The sequence below is a fragment of the Bombyx mori genome, chromosome 27, assembly GCF_030269925.1.
Source record: "Bombyx mori chromosome 27, ASM3026992v2".
Lineage (NCBI taxonomy): Eukaryota > Metazoa > Arthropoda > Insecta > Lepidoptera > Bombycidae > Bombyx > Bombyx mori.
In genome coordinates, this window is record NC_085133.1 from 3,583,427 (window position 1) to 3,603,455 (window position 20,029).

General features: G+C 38.0%; 1 protein-coding gene across 2 annotated transcripts in view; it reads right to left on the reverse strand.

Moving 5' to 3' along the window:
• Positions 1 to 591: 591 nt before the first annotated feature.
• Positions 592 to 20,029, reverse strand: part of LOC101742721 (uncharacterized) — a 76,832-nt gene continuing 57,394 nt past the window's right edge. Inside the window, exons 2-8 of one of the 2 annotated variants that reach the window (XM_012697902.4) lie at positions 15,473 to 15,573; positions 15,086 to 15,174; positions 13,168 to 13,298; positions 11,206 to 11,322; positions 3,716 to 4,909; positions 2,312 to 2,460; positions 592 to 2,202 (exon numbers count right to left, since the gene is read on the reverse strand). In XM_012697902.4, coding sequence (XP_012553356.1) covers positions 2,148 to 2,202; positions 2,312 to 2,460; positions 3,716 to 4,909; positions 11,206 to 11,322; positions 13,168 to 13,298; positions 15,086 to 15,174; positions 15,473 to 15,543 — 1,806 coding nt within the window. In that variant the 5' untranslated portion in view covers positions 15,544 to 15,573 and the 3' untranslated portion in view covers positions 592 to 2,147. Of the gene's footprint in view, positions 2,203 to 2,309; positions 2,461 to 3,715; positions 4,910 to 11,205; positions 11,323 to 13,167; positions 13,299 to 15,085; positions 15,175 to 15,472; positions 15,574 to 20,029 lie in introns of those variants that run through there. The other variant, XM_062676458.1, reaches the window with a different exon arrangement.

Genomic DNA, 20,029 nt, shown 5'->3' on the forward strand with positions numbered 1-20,029 from the left:
GGTAAGTACCACCACCCTGCCTATTTCTGCCGTGAAGCAGTACTGCGTTTCGTTTTGAAGAGTAGGGCATCCGCTGTAACTATACTTGAGATTACTGGTGGTAGGACCTCTTGTGAGTCCGCACAGGTAGGTACCACCACCCTGCCTACTTATGCCGTGAAGCAGTCATGCGTTTCGGTTTGAAGGGCGGGGCAGCCGTTGTAAGTATACTGAGACCTTAGAGCTCATATTTCAAATGGGTGGCGGCATTTACGTTCTAGATGTCTATGGGTTCCGGTAACCACTTAACACCAGGTGAGCTGTGAGCTCGTCCACACATCTAAGAAAAAAAAAAGCTAGGTTGTTTCTCTCATACACAGCATTCCCTATTCTAAGTCTCCGCTTTGTGCGGTTCTATAAAATCGGAAAAAATGAAGAAAACCACAATAGTACACACCGCAGAAGAAGGTTCAATTCTTTCACGCGCACCATTTTTTTAACTATGATTTCGAGTACTTTATATATACTTACAATTGACGTCACCATCACAACGCGTGAACCATCACAAAGATTTCTCGTACAGGTAAGTCGAATTGTATGAAAACAAAGCCATGAACGTATAAAATTTTATTCTCATACAACTATGGTAAATTAATATTAGCACATCGCTAAACGAGAATCACAGTTTTTCTCCATTATTTACAAACAATAAATAAGTAGAATACAAAACAATAAATTCTTTAACTTGATAATGTTCTTAACGAGTAAACAAAAGTAAAAAGCAATGGTTTTTTTTGGTAAAAGATGAAGAATCTATCGAACGCCGTACCTACGCTAATGCAATACGAGTTACTACTTACTACGTAGCCACTAACATTATTTTCGGCTAAATTAAAAGATTGCTTAAAAATATGACATTATCGTAGATTGAGGGGAATCGGGACCCTTTCCAAATCCAACACAAATTTTCAATGGTTTTTCTTAGGGTAATACCAATAAAAATGAGATTAAAATGGTTCCGGAGGCTTAAATTTTTATATACGATGCGTTATTATATAATATAGTTCATTACAAAATATACACAAAAACTGAAAAAAACTAGCCTGACCCGATTCACTTTGGATTTGGGGTGAATCAGGTTACGTATGGGGACAATAGTTTTTCAATAGGGCTGGCACTATTTAGTTGATAAGTAGGTCCTAACTTTAGGTAATTAACTTTTTAATATAATTTAATAAGTTACAAAACTTTGATGACTAAATTAAACTATTTAATATTCTTAAACACTAAAAAAAGGTCATTTTCAGTTCAACAAAATTAAATCTAACAAATCAACAAAAGTATTGTGACATCCCAGATTTGTCCCTATTCTAACTCTAGCCTCTATTCCCCCAATCTACTGTACTGAATTCTGAAGATCTTCGATAGTAAGAATATCGGTTTTCTTTTTTTGAACTAAATATGTACACTGCTCACTTGATTTTATAAGGTATCGAAACTCACAGATCTCGCTCAGTGTACTCAGTATGAGTTTTTTAACTTCTCAATCGCGTAAAAGTTAACTGAAATTCGTATGGAGTTGGAACGGCGTCCGTAGCGGCAAACGTAAGGGCGTAGATCTTAATGGATGCCGCCACGTAACTGTTCTACCTATTAAGACGGAATACATTACTGCTTTAGGGTAGGAATAGGCAGAATGATGGTGCCTATCCACGCTTAAAATATGTCCTATTAACAGTAAAGCGGTATTTGACGAATCGAAATACATAAAGAATTCAAATTCAACTGTGAACACTAAATCATCCGACTGTTAAAGTTTTTACAATAATAGATCATAGCTCGTATTAGATTCAAAATGAGATTTAAGAATTAATTTACAAAATTTAAAGTAAATAACTTACAGTAGTACCAGGCAATAAATATTGCACATCGATATTTAGAAAGAGACAGTCGTCTAATTTATGTTTTTGTTGTATAGCGTTACCTACGTGCGACGAAACACTAACGATCCGGTATCTATGGAGACTAAATGTCAATTAGGTAATGGGCGACAGATATAACGTTCTACGGAGCAAAAATTACCCGTCTCTTTCCCCCGGTCGATGTGCAACATTTATTGCCGGGTACTGTAATTAGATTTAATACAAAACTAGATGCGTGCGAGTAGTCTACGAATATAAATAGTTTGGATGTGACGACGTTGTTTGAACGTGCTTGGAGGACCTGAAATTTTTTTCAAAAACATTAACTACGCAGGGTAATTGAGACATTGGAGGATTTCTACGTGTTTACGTTTTTTAAACTAACTTCAAAATAGTTTATTCACACACACCCGGCTCCCCAGCAGCCGCACCACGGTATGGAGGTGTCGTTGGTTGGGGCGGATAATTTTCTCGATTTGTGGGTGCACGCTGACCCCAGCGAGTTCACCGAAGAACACAAGCTGTTCGTTCGCTCGTGCTCAGAGTGCGATGTTATTTCCTGAATAAAATAAAAAAAAATCAAATGGACCGATTTATTTTTTCATTTCTAAATGTTTTTTTTTTCCTACCTAAGCTGGTAGTCTTGAGAGGCTATTTCAAACTCAGCCCGGAGTGATGCTTACACTGACCCTAGCAAGAGCAGTGCTTCGTAGAATCTAACACCAGATCGGAAACGCAACCCACTGAGAAGATCCGGCGAGATCAATGGGCTGTGTCTATGTGTTAATTCGCTCGTCGAGCCCTTCGTCGCAAGCGACGGGTTCGACGAGGACGGTGACCGGTGAATGTTTTAGTAAAGTTAAGACGCATTCTAACTAGGTATAGTGCGATGGCTGATACGAACTGTTTCTTTGAAACTACCCACAATATTAATTTTAACAAATTGAAATTTCAACTATATAAATAAATAACAAAATTTCAAATATTTTGATTCGTGATAGTATTTCCTTCGGTTTTCTTCAGTCGTTGACATAATTAAAACTGCTTTACGGTTTTCGTGGTCAAGGATGACCACGGCGACCACGAAAACAGTACAGTATTCGTAACTACGGAAAATAAAATTATATTTATACATAATAATCCATAGCAACAAAACGCAAGATTAAGCCGTCAAATTAGTTAAATTTATCATAGTAGATTCTAATTATATCGGAACATAGAAGATTTTTAACATATGCACAGAGGACATTCTGTGTTAATAAAACATCTTGGATATATATTGATCTCTTTCCTACATTACCTACATCAAATAGCAGTAATTACCAAATAGCAGTAATTAAATAAGGGAAGATACGAACGAAGCGTTTTAAACCACGTTTTACACTTAAGATGTTAATTAAGAAGATTAATAGATGTTTAAAAATAATATCTAATTTACCACATTTGAATGAACTGGTATTCAATAGTGAAGAAATGCTTTTAAAGGTTACGCAATACTGGCGTCACGGCTGGCGATCCCTATTGATTAATTTCGCAAATTCAAACGCTGCTATTTATTGTTTTAGATATATACTAGCCGTACTCACTCGCTTCGCTGGGCATTTAAATTTAACATTATTATTTATTGTCATTATTACTAGGGAGTCCAATACTCATATAAATATTAGCCTATCCATTAAGTACATGTATTTTCTACATAGATACCAAATTTCAAGTCAATCGGATATATGGTTCAGGAGTTATAACGGAACATCCGTCAAAACGACTGTAGATTTTATATATTAAAATTAGTATAGATTAAAACTTCGCCTTACCTGATAGCTATCCCGCTTGAAGCGCGGGCCAGAGCTGGACGACGATACTGTATTCCTAGGTCTATGCCGAGTGCAATGTTTGTGTTTATTCGTTGGCGAAGCACACGATACGTCATGTGCATCTCCTTCGATCAGCCTCTCGTTGTCACACTCTCCCAGCATAGGTCCTCCGTTCTTGGGCACGCCATTCTTTGAATTCCCATTCTTACCTTCTTTCTTCTTTTTCTCTTTTCTTTTTCGTTCTCTCTTTTTGAACGTCAGCGAAAACCTTTTACGTTTCTTTGCTTTCGGAGACTCTGCCCTTTGAGGTGCCGTCGATTTTTCTCTCTCCGATCTACTGGTGTCGTCATCGGGCGGCGGTAATTGCGACTCTGAATCGGTTTTCAGTGTAACATCTGTTCTTATCGAAGAGTCCGGTTCGCCTGCTCTATACGCGACTTCCTTCTCAAGATTAGCGAGCTCCATACGACGCAATCTTTTGGGTAGCTTGTTCACGGTCGCGTATATCGGCTCCTCGTTCTCACCGACCGGCGCTGATCGAGATCTGAACAGAAAGTCGAATTTCTTAGGTTTAACTGGGATCCTTCTTTCGACAAACACAACCGTGCTTGCGACTTCTGTCGTTGTAGTTAAATCCTCTCCTGAATTCTTCGAGCTCTGTATTGGCTTCGTTCTAGGATAATCATATGTCAATTCGATATTCTTTTCGGTCACGTAGGATTTCGGTATCTCGGGCTGCGGGTTGCCGTTTATTGCGATAGGCGGGGGATCCCTTTGGCAGCAGCACTGCTTTTGCGTGATCCGTCTTGTGTTGCACATGAATACGGAATTCTGCTGTATAAACGTTGTTTGCTGGATCGTAGGGGTCGACTGGACGTCCCCGAGGAGGTCTTCCACGTTTCCGCCGGTGTGGAACCTGGGAGTTTGGTATGGAGCGACGACGAAGCCCGGCGGTGGTGGTGCGGTGATTTGGTATGGGGGCGTGGTCACCGATTGAAAGAACCTAGGTGTTTCGGCCGGTGCGTCATGTACTAAAACGTCCACTACGCGCTCGTGTGCATTGTCATCTATAATTGGTCGTATTTTCACATTGTTTTCGCGTTGGTTCATTGTTCTTGTATTGTTCTTATCGTCGGGTTTCTTTGAGGCTTCTGTTTGGCATTCTTCGCATGTGCACGGAGACTCGCCGCCGCTCTGCAAATAAAAATCATATTTTTTTAAATGAGAATATATTTAAAACATTCGCGAACGAAAAATAAACATATTTGAAGCGTTTAGGATTAAATGAAAACATAGGAGGGTTAATGATTTATATAGTTCTACAAAAAAGTAGTGTAATATCAATTTTGCGACAGATGAGAGCTTTTTACAAAATTGGATTTGATGTTTATACTATTGCTTTTTTTTCATTGCTTAGATGAGTGGACGAGCCCACCTGATATTAGGTGGTTACCGAAGCCCATAGACATCTAAAATGAAATGAAATGAAGCAAATGCCGCCACCCACTTTGAGACATGGGTTCTAAAGTCTCATTTTGAACAACAGCTGCCCCGCCCTTCAAACCGAAAAGCATTACTGTTCTAAGGTCCCAGTACAACGGCTGCCCTTCAAATCGAAACGCATTAATGCTTCACGGCATAAATAGACAGGGCGGTGGTGCCTACCGGTGTGGACTCACACGACGTCCTACCATTGCTTTATGCTATTACTTTATGATTTAAATAACTAGTGACGTATACATATTTAATATCGGTCAACGTCATGTCGCGGACTTTGGCACGTTATTAATATTATCCAAATCGTTAAGTGCTCCCTCCCGATGAGTTCACCAATGAAAATATGCGTGATTAAAATTCTAATATTTCATTATTATTGAAGCTGTAGCTTATGGTCGGAACATCCGTAGTTTTAGTATATTTGGAAGTACAATTTTGGAAATGCGAAGACATATTCGTGTATAGATTCAAGAATTATTTTCTTGGGGGGTCATAGAATTATATGCACTTATTGTATTATGTATCATGTTAATGTTAGTTTAAAATTTTAAATTCACGATATGCTTAAATTCTTAAAACCTCGTTGTATTATAAACTTACAGATATGTTCTTTTTTACAAATAATTTATTTTATTATTTGCATGTGAAAACTTTGTGGATTTTTTAATTTTTTTTTTTTATTTTCTATTTTTTTATATTTAACTGTAGATTAATACGATTACTTGGTTTTCAATCCGAAAGGCTTAGAATAATGTCATTTGAAAAGACGAGGTAAAAAAGGTAAATTACGAGAATCAAGTAAATTTGAATAAAGAGTTACATTATTCATCTATATATTACATTCTATACGTGAAGTAAAAACTTTGTATCCCTTTTTACGAAAATTGCGCGGACGGAGGGGTATAAAATTTCCCACACTTATAGAGAATATAGAGAAGAAGTGTACAATGCTAATATTTTTTTAAAATAATGCATAAAAGATACATTAAATCAATAAAGAAAACATTACACTCACTATATACCATGTATTTGACGCACACACGCATGCATACTATTTATTTATTGTCAAACTTTTGTTCTTGACGTCTATGGTCAAATTGAGAATAGATTAATATTGTTTGTCTTTGTTAATATTTTTTATAGTGTAGTCTTGGGAAATTTGTGATTATAGAAGTATAAAATACAATCATAATGTTGTACAAACTTACAATTCCAATTAATTATAGTCGAATTTCGACTACTGTGGGACCTCTAGTTTATTATTATTAGCTATATTATAGTTTCTGTATTGATGGCCCTTTTCATATAATCCTTTGTACATATTATCCTTGGTATTATACACACTATTTTTTATTTATTAACACTTACACTTCGTCTTGTGAGATACTACAGTATTCTTATCACTATAAACAATCTCTCAGATAATAGGCAATGCAAAGCAAACATTTTTTTTTTTCATATTGTTTCTCTAATTCTAACGCAGTAGCAAGGAAATTTACTCTGCATAACAAAGGCATAACATTGGATCAATTTTTATCTCTGTTAAGCTTTCGCCTGTAGTCTTGCAACGTAATTTTTTTTATTACATTTTTTAGGTCAAATATAATTTAAGGAAAGTTATTTCTAAATTGATTCGCACATTCGGTTACAATAGAAAGAATTGCAAAATAAAAAATTAAAAAAATGTTTTGCTAAATGAACTAGGAAAATTCACCTTATATCTTAAACATCTAAAATTATTTTCCCGTACCACGTAACGACATAATATGTCATTGCGTTACGGTGTAGGCGGAGTCGAAACGTTTTAGCGATCTCAAAATACAATGACAGCTTCCATACTGGACCGATGTGTAATTAGAGATTTAAACAACTTTTAATTTACAAATCACTTTAAATTAGTTGATATATAAACAAAAAAATACACGTAGAAATTAAGAAAAACTCCCTCAAACTTTTTAGAAAATTTACATTTCCGAAACACGTACAATGAATTATAACACATTAAATTTATCACTTGTCTCGTTAATAACACTATATAAAGACAAAACGCGGTATCACAGTGTTGGTACGGATTATTTCAATGGTACAGCACCTTCATAGTATTACACGAAATTCACATGACAGCAAGCAGTTGACTTTACGTTGTGTTAGCGCACGTTGAGCGAATACTGAGTTTATAAATATACAACAGTTTTCTTGGACGCCGAAACGTCCGCCCTTGACTTATATGCTGACCAACGGTCTGTTCTTGAAATCAGAACTGACAGCAATTCGTCAAGATAACCTAAAAAATATTTTGACTAATTGACGATATTTTGAAAACTCTGCAAGCAGCCGCGAATTTGTTGCCATCGTAATAATGAAATATTTATTTATGTTTTTCGCTGCTATACTTCGATAGAATGGCTCGTGGCTCGTCTGCCGTTAAGTGGCCACTGAAGTCTACGCGGCCACACAAGAAAGATAAATATAAAACTCGTATTAAAAATAATATTAGGAAATCCAGCAACAAAAAATTTTTGGGACAAAAAAAACTGCATTACCTTTCTGTTCAAGACGAAAACATTGATATTTGAAGTCGTCGTGGTGGCCTAGACGATAAGACGCTCTTTGCATTCGTATCGAGAATCGAGTGATGCAACTGTGCTGGTGTTCAAATCCCGCTGGCCAGTTCCAATTTTTCGAATAAAATATGTATTTAAATATTCACGAATGACTACCACAATGAAATAATAGCATCGCGTATTTATTAAATTTTTGTGGGCTCTATTGCAAATATTAATTTGCGTGCCCTTGACAGCCTGCCTATTTTTGCCGTGAAGCAGTAATACCTTCCAGTTTGAAGGGTATCACGCAATAATGTCTAGGCTGAGAATCTCTCCGGATCTTTTCAGCGGGTCGCGATTCCGATCCGGTAGTAGATTCATTCGCGAAGCAGTTGCTCTTGAGTTGTTAGGTCTCCTTCGGAGGCGCTCGGGCAGTTGTTAGCAAATCTCACCACTCCTGGCTGAGCCTTTGCTCGCCCAACTGTCTTGGTAAAACTGGAAAGGCCTCCGGACCACCAGTAATCCTTCAATCATAAAAAAAGTAATGTTTAAGGGCTCCGGTAACCGCTTAACACCAGATGAGCCATGTTCTAGTCCAACCATAAAAAATCTGATTAATAACCATTATCTTCTATCGTTATAGTATGTTTATTGTAGTTCAAGAACATTAGTCCGACACAATGTAATGCAGTCCACTAGCAGGCGAGATAAACAATGCCTTTGATTGTTTGGTGCAATCACGAAACACAGTCTTATTGTAAGAAACATAAGGACTACCCTGGAAATGTCAGTTGGAAAATGACGTCATAGCCACATCGCAAAAACTTCAGACTTTTTTTATTGCTTAGATGGTTGGACGAGCTCACAGTCCACCTGGTGTTAAGTGGTTACTGGAACCCATAGACATCTACAACGTATATGCTCCACCCACCTTGAGATATAAGTTCGAAGGTCTCAAGTATAGTTACAACGGTTGCCCCACCCTTCAAACCGAAACGCATTACTGCTTCACGGCAGAAATAGGCAGGGCGGTGGTACCTACCCGTGCGGACTCAAAAGAGGTCCTACCACCAGTAAAAACTATTTTGTATGTGTGAGAAGTGGGCCTGTCTTAATCACATAGATCATAATTATGTGTTTGTTAACTAACTATAATCTTCATCTAATCTGTGTTTATAAACATGACGTAATTGAATTCCTAAATTAATTGATTGTTACCAGGAAAAACCTTTGAAGTTCGAAAAACATTTTGTATTTATTCAATTGGTATATCAGTTTAGCGAACAAGACAGCTGATTTGTTTGTTTGAGATAATTTTACTAAAAATATTTCTTTCATAAGGAAATTGATTCGTAATGTTATGTTTTTGTGGTATTTTAAAATCGCTTTTGAAAGATGTTATGGAGTAATATATATATATATACATATATAAAAATGAATTGCTGTTCGTTAGTCTCGCTAAAACTCGAGAGCGGCTGGACCGATTTGGCTAATTTTGGTCTTGAATTATTTGTGGAAGTCCAGAGAAGGTTTAAAAGGTAGATAAATGAATGAAAATGCTCGGAATTAAATAAAAATAACAATTTTGTTTTTCCTTTGATGCGTACCCCGTCGGACAGATTATTTTTGTTTGTTTTAAGTTTATTTTTTACAAAAGTTTGGGTCTTTTGTTTATCGATTGAGCCACTACGAAGTCTGCCGGGTCAGCTAGTAGTAAATAAAATTGCCATATATTTACCTTACAAAATCCTGTTACACATTCACAACGCATACCAAAAGCATTAGATGATTTATAACTATTAAGAAACGATGATGTGGCCGGTTTTTTTGAACCTTCTTAATGAATCCTTTGGTAACTAAAACTATTGGAATTTTACGGCTTCATGTCGCGTTTTCTATGAAGACTCACAATGCGCGCGATTACGAAAACTGTAATGTATTCAAAACGTCAAAAACAGTATTTAAATGACAATAAAGGTGGTACGGTTATACTGTAAAAATATGTAGTTTTAATTATGTCTGCGACTTGTTAAAACCGAAGAATTGACAACCCATTATAGGATTTAAAAGGTAGATTCTATTTATTTTAACGTACAATTTTAGTCACAAAAATAATATCTTGTTGTTGTCATAGACAATGTCAATTGTGAATTTAAAATTTTCAAATTTCAAATATGTTCCTCAAAATAATATATTAAAACTAAGTATTAGGTAGGTACTTGAGCTGTGTGTGTTATAAAGCCATTAACATAATAGCCATGTAGTAATTTATGAATGGCTATAATATAAAAAAAACATTGAAGAAGAATTTGCTAAAGAATCAAATCGTGTCGGGTCGTCGACCTCTGAGCATCATCCGCGAAAGATTTTCTTTCTACTGAATTCACTTTCTTAGGCCGAATAAAAAACTAAAAAAGGGTTAGAGGAAGTGGTTTATTTTCTCTTTCAACTTAAGTTTCTTTTATTGCTTAGACGAGTCGACGAGTTCAAGGCCCACCTGGTGTTAAGTGGTTACCGGAGCCCATAGACATCTACAACGTAAATACCGCCAACATAACCACCTTGAGACATGAGTTATAAGGTCTCAGTTTGAACTATACAAGGCTGCCCCACCCTTCAAACCGAAACGCATTACTTCACGGCAGAAATAGGCAGGTTGGTGGTATCTACCCGCGCGGACTCACAAGACGTCCTACCACCAGTGATACGTAAGTATAGGCGTACCGTATTTGTGTTTTCCCGTCGACTAATGACACTAAAATTAGTCATATATCTCGATGTATGCGCGTAAAGTCCCATATGCCTCGTGAATCATCCCTAAACTATTTCTGGACTTAAGCGAATCCACACTCGAAGCCGAATGTCGATTTAAGAGTCAAAGGTAAATTTGCCTTGAGCGCTTTTTGGCAGTGACGTGGAAAATTGTTTTGTTTGTATAGTTTTTTTTTACCTACCTACCTATGCTGATAGCCTTGAGGCTATTTCAGCGTTGCCCTAGCGTGTAGGTGAGCTCTCGGGGCTCAAACGGCCCTGAGAGGGTCGCGTTTCCGATCCGGTGGTAGATTCTGCGAAGCACTCCTCTTGCTAGGGCCAATGCTAGCAACACTCCCGGTTTGAGCCCCGTGAGATCACCTACATGTCAAGGAGAAGCTGAAATAGCCTCTCAAGGTTATCAGCATAGGTAGGAAAAAAAAAGAGCTCACGGCCCACTTGGTGCTACCGGAGCCCATAGACATCTACAACGTAAATGCCGCCACCCATCTTGAGACATGAGTTCTAAGCTCTCGGTACAACAGCTGCCTCACCCTTCAAACCGAAACGCATTACGGCTTCACGGCAGAATTAGGCGGGATGGTGGTACCTACATATGCGGAGTCACAAGTCGTCGTTCTACCACCAGTAAAATATTTATAGTTGCTAGACATATAAGTGACCTTATTAACGTACCTTAGGTTCCTGTTCGCCTTCTTCAGGCACCACGCTCAGGTCATGGAAGGCGACCGCCCGCGACGAACCGTCCACACTGGCACATTCTGGACACGCGCTGCATAACGACACGCTGTCCTGCCAAGCGACATTGTGTTTTATATACTGATATTTAGATTGGAAATCACTTATCATCGTTACACAATTATGACGTTGCGTTTTTATTGCCTTAATAGGCAGACGAGGATGATATGTTTAATAATAATAACCGGAAATAAATCGCGCACGGTCGTCCAGCCCCAAATTAGGATTCCCTGTGTTATGGGTATCAGACACTGACATATCTATACCAATATATAAATCTACAGTGGTTTTTACGGATGTTCCGTTATAACGCATCCGATTGACTTCAAGGTATCCATCTAGAAAATACATGTATTTAATGGATACGCTAATATTTATATAAGTGTTGGGCTCCCTACACCGGTTGCGGGGGCGTTAATGATGAGAATCTTTGTGGGGGGTGAGAAATAATAATATTAATTTTCAATGCCCAGCGAAGCGGACGGGTACAGCTAGTAGCTTATGTTTCAATGTAACAAAGGTCCGAGTTAACATCTCATCTGCCAACTTGGATAATATCGGCGCCTCAAAAGTGTCTAGTCTACTTATATTTATATACGTTTTTAAACAAATACATAATACGTAGATAACAGACACCCAGACAAAGAGCAAGCAAACCTCTTCATCACAGGAATGTAGGCCGATGTGGGAATCGAACCCACGATCCTTGGCGCAACAACTAGGGGCGCTAGCTACTGCACAACGGCGTCAGTGGATGGATAAATAGATGGTTATTAGTTTATTAGTAACTAGCGACCCGCCCTTGCTTCGCTTCTGAAACTGTAATTTATTATTGATTTCTCCACTATTTAATGGATGTTATTATACATATAAACCTTCCTCTTCAATTACTCTATCTATTAAACAACCGCATCAAAATCCGTTGCGTAGTTTTAAAGATTTAAGCATACACAGGGACAGATATAGGGACAGAGAAAGCGACTTTGTTTTATACTACGTAGTGAAACTAGGACCACAGATGAGCCATTGCCTAAACTGCTCTGGGTGGAAAAGCCTTACTCTATGTCGTTAAAAAGTTGTAGTCTAAGCTTAACCGTTTATTATTCTATATTTACATAATTTTCTATTAATTTCTTGTAAAAGTCATTTGTAAATGGCACTACGTTCCGAACTATGGCGTGATCAGTCATTTACGAATTAAAACAAGGTTTTCAATGTGTGCACCAAATCAAATTTCAATTTCAATAAATACATCAAAGATTACTTTACAACTACCATAATTAAATAGATAAACCCTCATAATTCCAGGGAAAATGTCCACAGTGCTTCTATATAATAATCCTGTATCTGGAGACGGAAGGTATATATACCCAGAATTTTGTGGTAGGTATGCCGAGTATAATACAGAAGCAGCTTAACCGGTTCTGCAATTGTTTCATCTTGAACCTACACGGCGTAATATAGCAGAAAAACCTCTCTGGAGAATGAGTCCTGCATGTCTCCGGTTACGTTTGACCGGCTTATTATTGAATAGCTGTACCCGTCCGCTTCGCTGGGCATTTAAAATTAACATTATTATTTGTCACCCCCACAAACATTCTCATCATTAACGCCCCCGCAATTGGTGTAGGGAGTCCAACACTCATATAAATATTAGCCTATCCATTATGTAAATGTATTTTCTAGATGGATACCAAGTTTCAAGTCAATCGGATACACGGTTCAGTAGTTATAACGGAACATCCGTAAAAACCACTGTAGATTTATATATTAGTATATATTATAGATAGAATGGAGAGTATTTAGAGCAATAGTTAAGAGATTCAACGCTCACTTCTCTCCCCCTCTGGAATTTGGGAGTTAATTTAGGTTTTACGTTTTAATATTTGCGTAACGCACGTCCGAGTGTTCTGGCGATGACCTTCTCTCCCTGAGCATGCTGTCCAGTCTGTCGTATTCATAACGAAGGGCCGATATCTCCCTCTTCAGCTGTTCGTTTTCACGTTTTAACTTCTTTATGTCTGACTGACCTGAAGTTGAAAGAGAAGATGCGTAAATTTTACGTTTCAGAAGACTAGAGAAGACTTTTATGGCGGTGATATTATGGCGCCCATTCGTGCCACGGAGCAGCTTTGGCTGACAGTCTGAATGTTTGCGAGGAATGTTATAGAAGTAAACTGAGATTGTGATTTTATGGTAATGCATGATAGCTGAACATAGATCGATCTAGAAACAAATTAATGTCAGAACGACAAAACAAGAGAAAAATCACCGGTAATTACGCAATGTAACTAATATTATAATACTGATTCGACTGTAGCTGTCATTCTGAAGAAATTTGTTCAGAGCAACTGGTCCTTTTCCCAGAAACGATCCATGGCATCTTTTAGGACTCCACACTTGATGTTTTTTATACACTTATATTACTGGGATTTGCGCTTAGAACAGGAATTTATGAAAGTAATCTTCATTAATTGAAGACATGAGTGAGTGGATGAAGGGGATATGATACATTTTGTTAATTTTGAGAAAACGGGCTACAAACTTTTGTTACTTGTACTTTTTCTTCGTACATAATTCTTTCATCACATGCTATTTCTAAAAATAGCTTTTAAGCTCGGAATTTTAAGGTCTAATATGGTTTATAGGCACATAAGACCTTCATTCAATGTAAAAACTATCAATCTTAAAAATGGTACTTAACCCCTTCATCTATTCATGTCTTCAATTTATCAAGACGTCTTCCAATTTTCAATTATTTTGAAAATTTGGAAACGCTGATGATAATAAAAAATAATTATTACTCTTGCCCAATACCCGGATTAGAATGACATCAGACTGAAAAAAAGTACCCTTTTAATTCTTAGTTCAGGCCTTTTTTCCCTACCTAAGCTGAGAGCCTTGAGAGGCTATATTAGCGTAACCTTAACTAGTAGGTGAGCTCACGGGGCTCAAACCTGACGACGTTGCTAACACGAACCCTAGCAAGAGCCGTGCTTCGCAGAATCTACCACCGGATAGGAAACGCGACCCACTGAGAAGATCAGGCGAGAAACTCAGTGGGCTGTGTTTGAGGGTTAATTTACTCGTCGTGCCCTTCGTCGCAAGCGACGGGTTCGACGAGAACGATGACCGGTGCTTGAGGAACCTAAAAGCACCGTTAGTGTATCGGGAGGATCCGAAATGACGTGTTTGGGGCGACGTCGACTGCTTTCCATTCTGTCCGCAGGATCAGGAATGTAGTTACCGGCGGCCACGATGAGAGGGTTCTCGTGTCGCGCCGCTTTATCGACGTGGCGCCTTAGGGAGCGCGTGAGGTATGTGGCATTACTTCGCAGAGAGCATATTAGAAATATAGGTTTTCCTAGTCGTAGTCTAAAGCATAAGACGCCCGGTGCATATACATCGAGCAGTGCGTTTGTTCTGGGGTTTAATCTTCGTAGGTAAGTACCGTAAGTACCAATTTTTCTCATGAAAAGAGAAATTTAGATGACGAAGTACTAACTTCTTGCAATAAAAATCAAAGTGGCAACAGTTAAAATTTGCGTAATTCGTATACAACTAAAGACATATACCTTTAGTCGTAAGAGTATAATCACCTAGTGATGTCTGTGAGCTGCCAATAGCCACTTAAAACTATGAGTTCAACAAAAAAAATATTTAAGGCACAAAATAATTAAACTACATTCGCTAATTGATTAATCTTGTATTTTAGCAAACCGTAGCTCAATTAATGAACAACAAAAACAATTACTTGTGAAATTTGTCTTTGCGACTAAGAACTATTGTGCTATGCGAATTAATCTGTATTACTTACCTCTTTCAACTTCAGCATTTATGTTTATTGTGCGTAGTCGGAGTTCTTCGTTCTCGTATAGCATGCCCCGGGACGATTTCCGGTCCAATCTAAATACAAATATTAAAGTTAATGAACAAATAATCATTATGTAATCTCGCTTTTGTCGCATATAAAATTTTCTTCTAATATACGATTGCCGAAATCCGAAATAGTGGGATACTTTTGAGTTAATTATCTCGTATTATTAGGTAGGCAAAATCGACATAGGCCACCTGCTTTTTTGACGCTACTCTCGATAGGCCCAGACGGGTAGATGAGCTCACGGGCTCAGTCTGGGAGAACTTGCTAATTGCTTTGGCCTAAAGGTCTAGATACCAGACCATAAATTCCAAAAAAAAAACTCACTTCCGATTCGGCTTGACGTTGACATCCTTGCGGCGCGTACGAAGCATGCTGGCACCTGTCATCCCTGACATTTTGCTGACGAGCCATTCACCGATCAGAATCTGGGGAACGAAATAAAGAACTTAAATTGGACCATCGAAAAACAAGTTAGACCCGTATAAACTAAAAATGAGAAAATCAAACAAGCAAAATTATAATTTGCGCAATTAATGGTGGTAGGACGTCTTGTGAGTCCGCAAGGGTAGGTACCACCAGAAAAAAAAATCATTAAATACACAATAATATCTGTAACAGTTCTATTTCTATAGATTTCACTATAAAGTTTTGTTTACAAGTGATCTTCCAATGAAGCTGCAAAGAGACAGATTCTTTAAGAAATATATGTTAGTACATACTTTCTTTAGCGTGCGCAACTTGAAATAGATTAATAGTAGCAGTCATAGAATAATTTATCTTTGACCTTTTGTGACACGGAAATTAAGTTCGTGAAGAATTGTTGAATATAGTGAAATAAATCAACTAGTATTTCACCGATAAAGTGCCTACCTTTTTATGTTATCAATAGTCCCCGACGAGTAGAATCAAATGCCAAGAAAATTACTTTGCTATAATAATTTTGTCAGGAGTTTTTTTCACTTAACCTCTTGATTAAATTTTTGTGTTTTTTGTTATGATTTTCTCAGGCTTTATTTAATTAGAATCGAGTGAAGACCGCCTAGTGAGTTCAGTAGAGTGAACTCAAGTGGCACTTGGAAGCGTTCATGCGCAATGGGTCTGCTGATTTAGCGGAAATATAGGCCTGTCTAAAGCCCGTCTTATGGTACATACATACATATCTCTCATAATGATAGACTATAAAATCGTTGTATTCTTTTAATTTAATTTATTTGATCTTTTGATAATTGGAAGTCCAGGTATTAGAGGTAGCATGGGTTACATTTTGTCTATACTTGTATGTTACTTAGACACTCCACAAAATATCGAATTAAATCTATATATTTATAAAAGTCGACGTATGCACATTCCCTATAGATTTCGAAATGGTACTATCGATTTCTATACAATTTTCCTGTCGGATTTGGTACAGATCGGATGACAGTTAAATCAAAGATCCAAGATCATACGATATCCGTCAACAGCTACAAAACCGCTTTTTTTCTTCAACATTTGAATTGAGAATTACTTAGGTACTACCTAAAACCTAAAGATCTGTACAATATTTTCCGCGTTCGAAAAATGTATAAAATCATTGAACGATGTTTACATAAAACAAAATAAATTACCGCTGTACTTAACGTATAAGCAGTTTTACTTACATTTTATAAGCATATCACCTAATATTCGTATGGTTATGATCTCTTCCCGTGTAAGTCGAAAAAGGTGACTTGGGGTGACTAGAGAATGGACAGCAGCGTTCTTTGAATATTATACTGAGGTAATGCGATCGACAGTTGGTGTATTACTTATGGTGGGATGGATGAACGGTCTCCGCCTCAACTTCATTGGCCTATTTTTCGGGCTGGGGACCGAATCTCCGCGGCCCACGTACATAAGCGTGCGCCCAAGGTAAGTGGTAAACGAACAAAGTAAAGACCGGACCGGAGTAGGTAGAGGCTCATTAAGCGGCTCCCGCTAATTCTCTCCCGACGGTCGATCCTCACTCTGGACCAAACCCAGGCGAGTTAGGGCGGTTACCGCGGTCCGCACTACATCCAGATTCGTATATCGTTGACGTGACTTCCAGACAAAATCGGGGCGAAGATACCTTCTGACCAATTAGAATGAATTCAAAAATATTACGAATTTAGTTCATAATCTACTATTACAGATTTCATAATCTACTGCCTATCATAATTCGTTCAACATTTTTATTGAGAATCATTTTCACTTATTTACTTTTTCTTTGACATAATAAAAAACAATAATATTGTTACATTACAATACAATTACAATATTGTAACATATTATGTTAACTCAGTAATTGAATTTATTTACACGCTAGAGTTGGAATAGCCTTTTAAACCAATAAAGTTTTGAGGGTGCATATGTAAATGGCATTATTAGATAAGACCAGATACTGTTAAGAATGAAGAGGTGAAATAGTACGCGTGAATACACAGTCTAGTTTTTGTTAACAGTTAATTAAAAAGTGTCAAAATAATATTTCCTTTAGTTTTTGTGAATCCTGGAAATAGTTAATTAGTACGATAATACGAGTAGGTATACTATTCCCGATGTTTCGAATGTGTGGAATGTTCTCGATAATTCTAGGGATGTGGTATCGGCTATAAAAGCGTTGCAGAGATGGCACGCAGTCCCCGGTCACCGTCCTCGTCGAAACCGTCGCTTGCGACGAAGGGCTCGACGAGTAAATTAACCCTCAGACACCGCCCACTGAGTTTCTCGCCGGATCTTCTCAGTGGGTCGCGTTTCCGATCCGATGGTAGACTCTGCGAAGCACGGCTCTTGCTAGGGTTCGTGTTAGCAACGTCGTCAGGTTTGAGCCCCGTGAGCTCACCTACTAGTTAAGGTTACGCTGATATAGCCTCTCAAGCCTCTCAGCTTAGGTAGGAAAAAAAAAACACGCAGTCAGTTCTACTCGAATTACTCGAAGCGAAACAGCGAACGGATCACCTGAAGCGAAGCGGAAGAAGCGAATTGAGAATTTTTAAGTGTTTGTGAAGTGTTTTAAGTGCTCTAAGTGTTGAATACAGGTTTTAGTTGTACTTTGGTGGGATTTTATTTATCCGGAACCCCAGCGCGTAGCAATAATAATAGAAATAAAAAGGTGAATTCATATCAATTCAATTGCTGTGTCACAATGTGTGGTTACCTTAATTTACGTCATCGCCGGTCATTGCAAAAGGGATACCTTATGTCAGTCTCATCGTCGGTCTGCAACCGTCTTCGTGTTACCGAGAACCTATTGTGGGTTCGCGCGTGAAGAAGCAATTCAGGTTAAATACCGCGAAGCAACCGTACGAAGCAAGTGTAACAGTTAGTGTATTATCTTCCGTCTGTAGGTTTTGGTGCTCTGGTGGTTACTACCGTAAAAGCCGTGAACTCCACGCGTTACTAGATACACCAATCAATAAATCAAATCAATCAATCAAAAATTTTTATTCAACATTAATGAAAGTACATACTTGCTGAACGTCAAATAGAACTACCGCCAATTCACAAAAACTAGCCTCCGCGGCTCCGTCCTGAGAAGAACCGGCAAGAAACTCAGCGGGCATGTCCTTTTTTTTTAAATATTAGATAAATTTTGTCCACGAATTCCGAAACATCCCAAAAGTGAGACCGGAATCTATTTTTAAACTTCGATTAAACGGTTGATTGTAAGCTAAGTATTGCGATAGATAATTTCGTATTTCAATCGAAGTTATACGCTTAACGGATGTACGGTAATGGATTTGGCAGTGTTTATTAGGACTGGACTTCTCGTTGGGAAATTCGGTAGCTTCCGGCAAAGGGTAAGTCGTATTCTAAACAGAGCGATCCGCTTTTCTTTCTTTTCTTGTAATTTGAATTATCGTACTGTGGTGGTTTAGAAAATGCTTCTTAAGGTGTTGCTTTGGTTTGCGATCGAATAATATTTACAATCAATTTTCATATTTGTATTAGTAATAGTTGTAGGTATTGGTTCTGTCACTAGTGACTTTGACAGTTGCTTTCCTTGACAGTAAGCGTACTCGTCGAACTCGGCAAAGAGTTCGACGTGCAACCTAACCCAAACATCAGCTGAGTTTCTCGCCGGATCACAGCGGGTCGCGATTCCGATCTGGTAGTAGATTCATTTGCGAAGCAGTTGCTCTTGAGTTGTTAGGTCTTCTTCGGAGGCGCTCGGGCAGTTGTTGGCAAATCCCATCCCTCCTGGCTGAGCCTTTGCTCATCCTCCTGTCCTGGTGAAACAGGGAAGGCCTTCGGGGTCGCAGTAGTAAAAAAAAAGTTGCTTTTGTCGAAAATATAATCGTCCTAAAGTATTTTCTCCGGATTTGGTGAGTTCTAGATAAAATCAAAAAAAATTTTACGTTTTAAGGCTAGAGTTTTTTTATTATCATTACATTATTTCCGAAGTTTTGAATACTTTAAGTTTTTCTTGGTCCCGGACGACTAAGGTTTTGTTCGTTGTTATTTAATAGTCATAAATAATATAATGACAAAAAAATGACAATATTAAAACGTAAAGTTAATTTTAATTAATCTTATTGAAATTGATAGCACTATGTTAATTATTATACGTAGTGTAATGATGTATTTAATAGTGATGAGCAAAATTGATCCGAAGGAATAGCAATACCAAGACAAGAAGTAAGTAGGTATATGCATGACTAAACGACAGAGGAGATTCTTAGATCCAGAATATTTATGAGTTTTTTTTTTTTTATGATTGAAGGATTACTGGTGGCCCGGAGGCCTTTCCAGTTTCACCAGGACAGGTGGGCGAGCAAAGGCTCAGCCAGGAGGGGTGGGATTTGCTAACAGCTGCCCGAGCGCCTCCGAAGGAGACCTAACAACTCAAGAGTAGCTGCTTCGCGAATGAATCTACTACCG